The sequence below is a fragment of the Mirounga leonina genome, unplaced genomic scaffold, assembly GCF_011800145.1.
Source record: "Mirounga leonina isolate KUSES-001 unplaced genomic scaffold, KU_Mleo_1.0 Mir_376, whole genome shotgun sequence".
NCBI classification, from domain to species: domain Eukaryota; kingdom Metazoa; phylum Chordata; class Mammalia; order Carnivora; family Phocidae; genus Mirounga; species Mirounga leonina.
Window position 1 is genome coordinate 5,065,973 of NW_023270718.1, and position 11,522 is coordinate 5,077,494.

Sequence of the window (11,522 nt, forward strand, 5' to 3'; positions counted from 1 at the left end):
ACTCCCCCTGCTTGTGTTCCCTCTCTCGCTCGCTCGCTCTCTCTGTTGAAAAATAAATAAAATCTTTAAAAACATAAAATAAATAAAAATTAAAAAAAAAAAAGAACCAGCGCTGTGGACCATTTTAGATGTCTGACTTCCAGAACTGCAAGATAAAAAATTTGTATTGTTTTAAGCCGCCAAGTCTGTGGTTAAACTATAGCAGCAGCGGGAAATGAATGCGGTGATCCGGGGCCATGGTGGATGGCCACTGAAGCAGGACCCTGGGCCACGTAGGGAAAAGCCTGTGGGAATTTTTCCATAGCCCTAGAGAACAACTCTGATGGTTCTGGGGGACACAAACTAGCAGGGCCTTGGAGTGTTGGGTTTTTTTTTTTTTTTTTTTAATATTTTATTTACTTGTCAGAGAGAGAGAGAGAAAGAGCACACAAGCAGGGGGAGCTGCAGGCAGAGGGAGAAGCAGGATTCCTGCTGAGCAAGGAGCCCAAAGCAGGACTAGATCCCAGGACCCTGGGATCATGACCTGAGCCAAAGGCAGATGCTTAACCGACTGAGCCACCCGGGCATTCCCTTGGAGTGTTTAGCAGAGCCCTAAAGACTTCATGGTAGAGCTAGGAGACATTCTTTTTTTTTTTTTTTTTAATATTTTATTTATTCATTTGAGAGAAAGAGAGCACAAGCAGGGGGAGAGGCAGAGGGAGAAGGAGAAGCAGGCTCCCCGATGAGCTGGGAGCCCGATAAGGGGCTCAATCCTAGTACCTGGAGATCATGACCTGAGCTGAAGGGACATTTAACCTACTGAGCCACCCAGGTGCCCCACTAGGAGACATTCTAATTGGATCCTGGCAGGACCCCAACGGTTTAGAGGGGACATCCTGTGGTCATTTTGGTGATTCTCAAGGCCACATGAGGGAAGACTGCACCCATTGTAGCAGGGTCCAGTGGACCTTCTGAGTGCTCAGGGGGAGAGTACGCAGGTCCTGGGGACACTTTATCAGGAACCAAAGGACTTTTCGGCAGGACCCAGTGAATATTAGAGTAGGGTCCTGAGAGGTGTTGCAATGACAGCTGATGGGACATTGTAGCAGGACTGAGGACACCCAGAGGCATCAGATACCCAGAGAGGGGGTAAAACAGGAGCTGAAGGACAGTTGGGCAAAATGTGAGCATTATGGAAGGCCCCAGGGACAATGCACTAGAGTCCCAGAGCGCAGTGGCAGGAACCCAAGGCCTTGTCCCCAGGGCTCTAGTGGCATTATTTAGGAACCTACGCTATAGAGAAGATCCCTGGGGGAGGGGGGTGTCTTAACCAGTAGAGTAGGACCCAGGGGACCTGAAGAGGAGACACGGAGCCACGTAACAAGACCTCAGGGCCCCTTTATAATGGAGTCCCTTGAGGGTCATTCTCTCCTGGGTGAGGGAGGAACAGTCTAGCTGGCGAGGAGACATGGGAAGGGCCTGATAGCAAGTCCCTGAGAAATGCAAATGCAGGAGATTTGTTGCTGGCTGGAATGTCTAGAGGGAGAGAAGGGCCTGGGGCTGAGGCCCCTCTGGGGTCACACCAGGGTGAGGGCTCAGGACTGGTTTAGCTGGATCCCAGGGGTGGGGTGGCCGATTCTGAGAGAGAGATTAGCAGAAGCTGTTGGAGACGTTACTGCTGGGCCTCAGGATTCTGTCAGGAGACCCAAAGGGCATGGGGGTGGGGATCTGAGATATCAGAGACCAGGGGCCCAGTAGGGGCCTCTGGCCATGGTCCTGCAGGACATCAGGGACACGGCACTAAAGTTCATTATTGGGGCCCCAGGGCAGTGGTTTCCAGGCTCCAAGGGTCCTGTCACAAGACAGTGCCCCCCCCCTTTTTTTTTAATTTATTTGACAGAGAGAGAATGAGAGAGAGAGCACATGAGAGGGAGGAGGGTCAGAGGGAGAAGCAGGCTCCCTGCCGAGCAGGGAGCCCGATGCGGGACTCGATTCAGGGACTCCAGGATCATGACTTGAGCGGAAGGCAGTCGCTTAACCAACTGAGCCACCCAGGCGCCCCGCCCCCCCCCCTTTTAAGACTTTATTTATTTATTTGACAGCGAGAGCAGGAACACAAGCAGGGGGAGGTGGGAGAGGGAGAAGCAGGCTTCCCGCTGAGCAGGGAGCCCGATGCAGGGCTCGATCCCAGGACCCTGGGATCATAACCTGAGCCAAAGGCAGACACTCAACGACTGAGCCACCCAGGTGCCCAAGACATTGGCCCTTTTATATCAGGGTCCAAGGAACATCACAGGAGGAACCTGGGGCCTTTATTTTATTATTTACTTTGCCTGTTTTTGGTCCTGAGGCCTTTAAAATGAGAGCCCGGGGGCTGCTGGAATGGTCCCCTAGAGACATAGCCAGATCCCTAGGGACGCAGAGGGGACAACTGGGCACGGCGGGTTCCTCAGAGTATTTTAGGAAAGAACTGAGGGTGCTATAATAGGATTTGTGGGGCATGAACGGAGGTTCCTTCAGCAGCCTTAGAGGCCCTCAGGGTGGATCTTACAGGCTCCTCACTAAGTCGAACACAGATTTACCATGTGTCACGGTTAATTTCATGTATCAGCTTGGCTGGACCCCAGGCCCCAGATGTTGGGTCAGACGTTACTCTGGATGTTTCCATGAGAGTGTTTTGGGATGAGACTTCCACTGAAGTCAGGGGACTTGGAGGAAAGCGACTACCCTTCCAGAATGTGGGTGGGCTACAGCGCATCAGTTGCAGCCTGAATAGGACAACACGGACCTCCCCTAAGTGGGCCGACTGCCTTCGATCAGACTCCATCTGCCAGATCAGCTCTCCCTGGTTGTCCAGCCTGCTGCTGTGGGACTTGACCTGCAGCTCTTTCCCCAGGCTGCCAACCACCCCTATCATATTTTAGACTTGCTAAGCCAGCACAATCACATGAGCCAATTCCTTAAAATAAGTCTCTTTCTATATATGTACAACATTCCAGTATAATGGAGTTATTGTCGCTGCAGCGTGGGCTGGGGCAGGGGACTGGAGGGGGCCTCTAAGCCTGTGGGCAGTCTGTCTTGGGACTGTGTTATTGAGTCCGTATCAGAAGATATTAAAGAAGTGTAAGGGCATTTTAAGGGGACGCTTAGGGGACGGGTTCCAAGGAGGAAATTTAGAAGGTGTCTGGAGAACTTTCACTGTGTAGCAAGAGCTGGTGAAGGGGTGAGAGGTGGGGGAGGTTGTACAACGAGGTAAGAAGGGGACCCCCTGACACCTCCACATTTGGACTCTGACAGTTTCGGGCTCTCAACTTTGTCATGAATTCGCTGGGTGGCTGACACCCTCAAAATAAGAAAACAGGGAGCAACAGACAGAGACCAAAAAGAAAAGAAACAAAGAAAAAAGTTTCAAGAGAGGCAGAGACAAATACTCAGAGAGGCTGGGCGCAGGGCCTGGGGTGTGCCCTGCAGCTGGGGGGCGGGGTTGGATATTCCTGAAGTCAGGGAGCAGTCTCCGGACAGGATGTGAGAGAGGAACTGGGGTCTCCAGTCACGGGAGCCAGCTAGGGCTGCAGGCTGGAAGGGAACTTCGCTGCTGTGAGCAGAGCTGGGGCCCAGGCCGCGGGAGGACGGGCGAGGGTCAGGACTCCTGGATCTGAGGGAGGAGCGGTTTGGGGTCCTGCACTCCGGGTCTGAGGGAGGAGTGGCGTGGGGGGCCGGGGTCGGGTGGGGGCGGCCTGGACTCCTCTGTCTGAGGGAGGACAGGGCTGGGGACTTGGACTCCTGGGTCTGGGGAAGGAGGGGCTGGGGGGGCTGGATTCCTGGTGCTGGGGAAGGAGGGGCTAGGGACCCGGATCCCTGGGTCTCAGAAAGGAGGGGCTGGGGGTCTGGACTCCCGGGTCTGAGGGAAGAGGGGCTGTGGGTCTAGACTCCCGGGTCTCAGGGAGGAGGGAGCTGGGGGCTTTGGACTCCTGGGTCTGGGAAAGGAGGGGCCCCGGGGCAGGGACCCTCGGGTCTGGGGGAGGAGCGGCTGGAGACCCTGGACTCCTGGGTCTGAGGGAGGAGGGGGCTGGGGGTGAGGACTCCAGGGTCTGAGGGAGGAGGGGCTGTGGGTCTAGACTCCCGGGTCTCAGGGAGGAGGGAGCTGGGGGCTTTGGACTCCTGGGTCTGGGAAAGGAGGGGCCCCGGGGCAGGGACTCTCGGGTCTGAGAGAGGAGGGGCTGGAGGCCCTGGAGGCCCTGGACTCCTGGGCCTGGGGAAGGAGGGGCTGGGGGCCGGGACCCCTGGGTCTCAGAAAGGAGGGGGCTGGGGGCCTGGACTCCAGGGTCTGAGGGAGGAGGGGCTGGGGGCCGGGCCTCCCCAGTCTGAGGAGGAGGGGCTGGGACTCGGATTCCAGGGTCTGAGGGAGGAGGAAGAGGCGGGACCGGCCTCCGAGGCAGACCTCTCAGCCTATCCAGGCTCTGTAATTAATTAACCCAAAGGGAGCAAATGAAGGGGTGAAAGTTCAGCGGGGAGGAGGGCAGGGTGGCCAGCCTCGGTCGCGGGGCCCCCAGGCGCGGGTGCGCGTGCTGGCCGAGCCCCTCGGGAGCTGGGGGAGGCGGGGGCGGGGCGGGGGTCGGAGCAGTCACGCTCCCCCTCCCGCCCCAGGTCTCCAGCTCAGGATGGGGGTCCCCCGGCCTCGGCCCTGGGGGCTCGGTTTCCTGCTCTTCCTGCTGCCGACACTACGCGCAGGTGAGGGGCCGCGGCGGCCGGGGAGGAGGGAGGCGCCGGCGGCCGGGAAGGGGCGAGGGAAGCGAAATCTGAGGTTTCCCTCGGGCGGGCCCGACCTCCCTCGCCGAGCGGCACTTTCTCACTCACTGTTCCTCCTCCCTCGGTGTCTGCGTCTGCGGGCCACCTGTTCGCTTCTCTCTGAGTCTGTCACCCCCCCACTCTGGGTCTGCACCCCCCCCTCTGTCTCTCCCACCCCCAGTCTGTCCTCCACGTTCTGGATCTGTCCTTCTCTCGAAGTCTGCCCCCCACCAAGCCTGTCCCCCTCTCTCTGGGTCTTTTCCCAGCTCCTCTCTCTGGGTCTGTCCCCCCCCAGTCTGTCCCTTTCCTCTCTGCATCCTGTGTCCGCCCCCCACTCCCCAAGGTTGTCTCCCTCTCGCTGGGTCCGTCCTTGCTCTTTGGGGTCGAGTCTTTTCTCTTTCAAGGTGTCTGTCCTGCTCCCAGTCTAGGGCCTCCCCCGACCTGCTCTCTTCATCTCTGTCTCCCTCCAGCAGACAGCCATTTCTCCCTCCTGTACCACCTCACGGCGGTGTCCTCTCCGGCCCCTGGGACTCCTGCCTTCTGGGTGTCCGGGTGGCTCGGGCCACAGCAGTACCTGAGCTACAATAACCTGAGGGCCCAGGCTGATCCGTGCGGGGCTTGGGTCTGGGAAAACCAGGTCTCCTGGTACTGGGAGAAAGAGACGACAGACCTGAGGAACAAGCAGGAGCTCTTTCTTGAAGGTCTGAGAGCCTTGGGGGAAGGAGGTAAGAGCAGGCCCCCCGGGGTCTGAGCGCGGAGGGGCCGGGGCCCCTGCTCCTGGGTCCTGCTTACCTGTATGTGGGCACCCCAGGACCCTACACCCTGCAGGGCCTGCTGGGCTGTGAGTTGGGCCCTGACAACACCTCGGTGCCTGTGGCCAAGTTTGCTCTGAACGGCGAGGATTTCATGAATTTCGACCCCAAGTTGGGCACCTGGAACGGGGACTGGCCCGAGACTGAGACCATCCAGAAGAGGTGGATGCAACAGGCCGGGGCGGTCAGCAAGGAGAGGACCTTCCTGCTCAACTCCTGCCCCCAGCGGCTGCTGGGGCATCTGGAGAGGGGCCGTGGAAACCTGGAGTGGAAGGGTGAGTGGCCTCCCGAAGAATCCCTCATCCCCATGGATCTCTCCATCCCCACACCCCCACCATAGGCCTCATCGGATTCCCGCAGCCTCTTCCCTGGTCTCCTGGCCCCCACCCTCCCCACTGCAGCTCCTCCCGGACATGTCCCAGAGGGTCTTTCTACACCCAGAGCTGCCCCCACTCCTCTCCCGCACGCAGCCCTCCCCTGGCTCTCAGAGACCTCTGGACACAGCTCAAGTTCCTCGGCCTGGCCTGGAGACCCCAAGCGCCGTGGTCTCTGTCCCTCTCCTCAGCCTCCATTTGCTTTGCTCACCCAGACAGGCTCACCCAGAGTTCCTTGAGCCTACACCAGCCCTCGCATTCTCCACCTCCGCCCTCCTCCATCGGTTCCTCTGGTATCGCAGCCGGGGAGATTTTCCTGTGGCCCGTGAGGCTTTTCACTTGCCTCTTTTGGACCCCCACGATGCCTTGCGTGACCCCCATTATAGCACCAAAACACCCCAACTGTACTTCTGTGCATGTCTGGGGGATTCTCAGGGGTTGGAATTAGAGCTCTTTTGTCCTCAGTGTCCCCATCTTGCAGTCACAGCTTCCATCCTGGCCCTCAGTACAGACCATCCTCTACCTAGCAGTCAGAGGAATGTTTTAAAACATAAATGAGCTCCTAGCCCGCCACTGCTTAAAACTGCCCCCATTAACTTTTCTCTAGTCTTACACTACAATGCAACCTCTACTCCGTGGCCTACAATCCCTGCAGGTGGCTGGGCCTGGCTGCTTTCTGTCACTATAATTTCACAACACCCCAGCCATGCTGGCTTTCTCACCCCTTCCTCCAAGTGTCAGGTTCTTTTCTTCCTCAGGACCTTTGCTCCTGCTGTTCCCTCTGCTTGCAGTTCTCTTCCTTGGGATCCTGCCATGACTGGGTCCTTCTCATGCTTTAGGTTTGACCTTGGATGTCCGCTCTTCAGCAGGGCCCTCCCTGATCACCCTGGTTAAAGTGTGCCCCAGTATGACCCCCATTACCGTATCCCATGCCATTGTTTTGTCCATTCATTCACTATAGTGTCTTTGTTTTTTCTTTTTTACTGAGGTGTAACTCACCCACCTAAAGTATATGGCTTGATTAAGTTTAATGGATGCCCGTGTACCTGCGTACCAAGATCTAGAACATTTCCAGCACCCCACAAGACTTCCTTGTGTCCCCTCCCATTCCATACCTCTCAAGGGCAACAAGTGACCCGATTTTTATCACCATGGCGTTGCGTGATTTTGAATTTCACATGACTGTGAGCATGTGCTCTTTTGTGTATGGTGGTGTAGGCCCCAGATTAGCTTTAGTACATAGTGCTAAACACTTTTCTCAAGGGGGTTGAACCCATTTCCTAATCGCACCAGCTGTGTATGAGAACTCCAGGTGCTCCACAGACTTGCCAAATTTGATATTGTCTGTCTTGAATTTGAAACATTCTGGTGGGTGGGTGGTGGTATCTTACTGTGATGCGTTTTTCAATTCTCTGATGATAAATGATAATCGTATACATGATTTGGCAAAATCAGATCATTCTTTTTTTTTTTTTTTAAGATTTTATTCATTTATTTGAGACAGAGAGAATGAGAGACAGAGAGCATGAGAGGGAGGAGGGTCAGAGGGAGAAGCAGACTCCCCGCCGAGCAGGGAGCCCGATGTGGGACTCGATCCCGGGACTCCAGGATCATGACCTGAGCCGAAGGCAGTCGCTTAACCGACTGAGCCACCCAGGCGCCCTGGCAAAATCAGATCAATGAGGGGGCGTGTGTGTCTCAGTTGGTTAAGCCTCCGACTCTTGGTTTTGGCTCAGGTTGTGATCTCTGGGTTGTGGGACTGAGCCCCACATCAGGCTCCGTGCTCAGCAGGGAGTCAGCTTGGAATTCTCTCTCTCCCTCCCCCTCCCCCCCTCCCCCCCTCCCCCCCAAATAAATAAATCCTTAAAAAAATTCAGTTAAATGAGTTGATGACTAGTGACAGGGTACTTTTTTGCACTATTGACCAGTTGAGCGTCCACTCTTTTGGAGTGGTTGTTTGAGCGTTTTGCCCATTTTTAAATAGGAATTTTTATCTCTTTTTCTTATTAGAGTTCTTAATATATTCTGGATATGAGTCTTTTGGCTATGTCAGGTGGTTCTATTGGAAATAACCTCTCCCGGTGTGCAGCTTGTCTTTTCATCCTCTTGATGAAACTTTTTGATGAACAAAAGGTCTTAGTTGGGTTTTTTTTAAATATTTTATTTATTTATTTGACAGAGAGAGACACAGCGAGAGAGGGAACACAAGCAGGGGGAGACACAGCGAGAGAGGGAACACAAGCAGGGGGAGCTTCCCGCTGAGCAGGGAGCCCGATGCGGGGCTCGATCCCAGGACCCTGGGATCATGACCTGAGCTGAAGGCAGACACTTAATGACTGAGCCACCCAGGTGCCCACAAAAGTTCTTAGTTTTAATGAAGATCAATCCATCCATCTTTTATCTGTAGCTTTGTGTGTGTTCTCTTAAGGAAATCTTTCCTCTCCCAAAGCTATGAAGGTATTCTTCTAGGCCTTCTAGAAGCTTGGTTGATAAGTAACTTTTATATGTAACTGTGAATCCATCTAGAGTTAATTGTGTATGATGGTGTGAGGTAAGGGGTCAAGGTTATTTGTCCCTCGTGGATCTCCAGTTGACCCAGCTTCCTTTGTTGCAAGACCACCATCCTGTCTCCTCCACTGAATTGCAGTGGAGCCTTTTTTCCTAAATTAGATGTAGATGTGTTATTTGTTTTTGTTTGTTTTAAAAATTCACCCAATGACGTCACCTGGACCTGGACTTTTATTTTTTGGAAAGTTTTAAATTATGGATTAAAAATTGTTAAATCATTATAGGACTACTCAAGTTTTTTATTTCTTCTTGTGTCAGTTTTGAAAGGTTGCATTTCCTAGGAATTTGTCCAGTTCATTTAAATTTCAAATGTGCTGGTATGGTATTTTTCATAATATCTGCTTACTATCTTTTTTTTTTTTTTTAAGATTTTATTTATTTATTTGACAGAGAGAGACATAGCGAGAGAGGGAACACAAGCAGGGGGAGTGGGAGAGGGAGAAGCAGGCTTCCTGCTGAGCGGGGAGCCCGATGTGGGGCTCGATCCCAGGACCCTGGGATCATGACCTGAGCCGAAGGCATATGCTTAACCAACTGAGCTACCTAGGCTCCCCAAAGACAGGGACTTTGGTCTGTCTTGTTCACTGCTGTGTCCCGGGCACCTAGAAGAGTGTCTGGCGCATGGTTGATGCTCAGTATGTGTCTACTGTAGGAAGGAATGGACGAGCGGTGGATACCCTCACCGTGGATAGATGGGGTCTCTATCCCCTCAGGAAGGTCCCTTTACCTTTGCCACTGTATTCTCCAGGCTCAGCACAGTGCAGGGCACACGGTGGGGCCTGCTGGGTATGCTGGGAGGAATGGAGGCCTCTGTCTGTCCTTCCCCGACCCTCACTAGGTCTGGCCCTAGGGGTTCGTGGGCTTCGGGTTTAGGTCTGTCTGCCTGTTTGTCTGCAGAGCCGCCCTCCATGCGCCTGAAGGCCCGACCCGGCAGCCCCGGCTTTTCTGTGCTCACCTGCAGTGCCTTCTCCTTCTATCCCCCGGAGCTACAACTGCGATTCCTCCGGAACGGGCTGGCCGCCGGCTCTGGTGAAGGTGACCTTGGCCCCAATGGCGACGGTTCCTTCCACGCCTGGTCTTCGCTGACAGTCAAAAGTGGCGACGAGCACCACTACCGCTGCCTGGTGCAGCACGCAGGGCTGTCGCAGCCCCTCACGGTGGAGCTGGGTGAGGTCCCGCTGCGTGATGATACTCCTTGTCTCTGGCTGCCTTTCGTCCTTCCACCCCACTGCTGCCAGTCCCCCTTGAGTCTGACTGCCTTCCCTCCTGCTGCTGCTGGCCTCACTGAGTCTGCCCACCCGTTAACCACTCTGGACAGTCCTCCCTAAGTCTTACTGCCTTCCCTCTTGCTGCTGCTAGTCTGATCATTCGTTGTCTGCTGCTACCAGTCGTCACTAAGACTGACCGTGTATTGCTCAGCCACTGCCAGTCCTCTGTGAGTCTGACCTTCTCCCGCTCTGTGCCGGCCCTTCCTCTCCGGGTCACAATACCACGCACCCTGCTGCTGCGGGTCCCTCGGCCAGTGTGACTGAGACCCATCTTGCCGTGGCTGGTTCTATGCGCTGTGGGAGCATTCTGCACAGACCTAGAACATCAGCTGATTGGCGTTCCCTCTGTCCACACCCATTCCCCCAAACCTGATGCTGGGATCGCTGAGGTCGGGAGGGACTGAGAACCCCCAGGCTCCTGCCCTGACTCAGATGGGCTGGTGGGTCCCCTCAGCATCTCACATCATTCTCTGGCTGCAGAATCACCAGCCAAATCCTCGGTGCCAGTGGTTGGGATCGTCGTCAGCTTCTTACTGCTCACGGCAGTGGCTGCAGGAGGAGCTCTGCTGTGGAGGAGGATGAGAAAGGGGCTGCCAGGTGTGGAGCTGGAAGAGGGAAAGAACTCAGAGAGAGGGACAGAAACCCCCAAGGAGAGGGAGACACAGACCTGGGGGGGGGGCGGATCTAGACAGAAAGAAACAGACATGGTGGGTGGGGAGACTGGAGGGAGAAAACAGAAAAGCTCGGAGGGGGACAGAAACCTGTGGAGTAGGACAGAGATTGGGAAAGACAGACAGGCAGACACACGTGGGGGAGGGGCAGTCAGGAACCCAGAAGATTTCAGAGATTCTCATGACCTCCCCCCCTTTCCTCTTCCCTCAGCCCCTTGGATGTCTCTCAGTGGGGACGATGAAGGGGCCCTCCTGCCCACTCCTGGTGTGCCCAAGGATGCTGACTCTTAGCATGTAAATGCATTCTCAGCAGCTGCCTGATGATCATCCTCCATCCTGGCTACCACCAGCTAATGTAGTCAGGTCCCCTTCATGCTGTGACACCTCCTGGAATCCTGGTATTTCTGAGCCTCCAGAAAGAGTCCTGGGCCGGATGACCTTCTGGATTTCTCCTTCTGTGGCCTGCCTCAGTTTCCCTTCCTGATGATCATGGCTCTTTCCCACCTCCACATATAAACACGAGTTTGGGCCCGAATCATTGTGTTCTTATCATTTCAACTTTTAGGCAGGGGAGGTAGGAGAACACGTGTGTGTGTGTGTGTGTGTAGGGGGGCGGATAAATAGCCTAAGCCCTGGGCTTCAGATCTCTGCGGAGACTAACATTTGCCAGTTGTGGAATATGCCAATTTTATATACCAAGTCATGTCTTTTTCATTCATAAGTTTCACAGATACTTACCAAATGCCTACACTGTACCTCGCATTTTGAGGAATTCTTGGCTGGAGTCTGACCTGACTCCTTGGGTGGAGAGGAAGAGAAGCATTGTTCCCTCTTTGAGGGAAGGGGTTGCCTCCCCTGGCCCCTTGGTTCCCTTCTTTCTTAAACCATGCTGACAAAGGGAAAGATAAAAATACACCTCCCTGGGCGCCTGGCTGGCTCAGTCGGAAGAGCATGCGACTCTTGATCTTAGGGTCGTGAGCTCCAGCTCCACCATCGGTGTAGAGATTACTTAATAAAATAAATAAACTTAAAAATAAAAAGAAAGCCCTCCAAAAAAAACCC

General features: G+C 54.7%; 1 protein-coding gene across 3 annotated transcripts; it reads left to right on the forward strand.

The window, feature by feature from the left end:
• Positions 1 to 3,474: 3,474 nt before the first annotated feature.
• Positions 3,475 to 10,995, forward strand: FCGRT (Fc fragment of IgG receptor and transporter). 3 transcript variants are annotated; one of them, XM_034987069.1, is made up of 7 exons: positions 3,475 to 3,576; positions 4,627 to 4,710; positions 5,238 to 5,492; positions 5,579 to 5,854; positions 9,419 to 9,688; positions 10,270 to 10,386; positions 10,672 to 10,995. In XM_034987069.1, the coding sequence occupies exons 2-7, from the start codon at positions 4,641 to 4,643 to the stop codon at positions 10,749 to 10,751; spliced, it is 1,068 nt and encodes a 355-aa protein (XP_034842960.1). In that variant the 5' UTR covers positions 3,475 to 3,576; positions 4,627 to 4,640; the 3' UTR covers positions 10,752 to 10,995. The 3 variants fall into 3 exon arrangements, with proteins under 3 accessions (XP_034842960.1, XP_034842962.1, XP_034842961.1); XM_034987071.1 differs by having other exon boundaries at positions 5,241 to 5,492; XM_034987070.1 differs by having other exon boundaries at positions 3,532 to 3,618.
• The last annotated feature ends 527 nt before the right edge of the window (positions 10,996 to 11,522 follow it).

Coding starts and splice junctions, on each gene's coding strand:
- FCGRT (XM_034987069.1), top strand. CDS start 4,641: ATGGGGGTCCCCCGGCCTCGGCCCTGGGGGCTCGGTTTCCTGCTCTTC. Junction 5,493..5,578: donor GAGAGCCTTGGGGGAAGGAG/GTAAGAGCAGGC, acceptor TGGGCACCCCAG/GACCCTACACCCTGCAGGGC. Junction 5,855..9,418: donor TGGAAACCTGGAGTGGAAGG/GTGAGTGGCCTC, acceptor GTTTGTCTGCAG/AGCCGCCCTCCATGCGCCTG.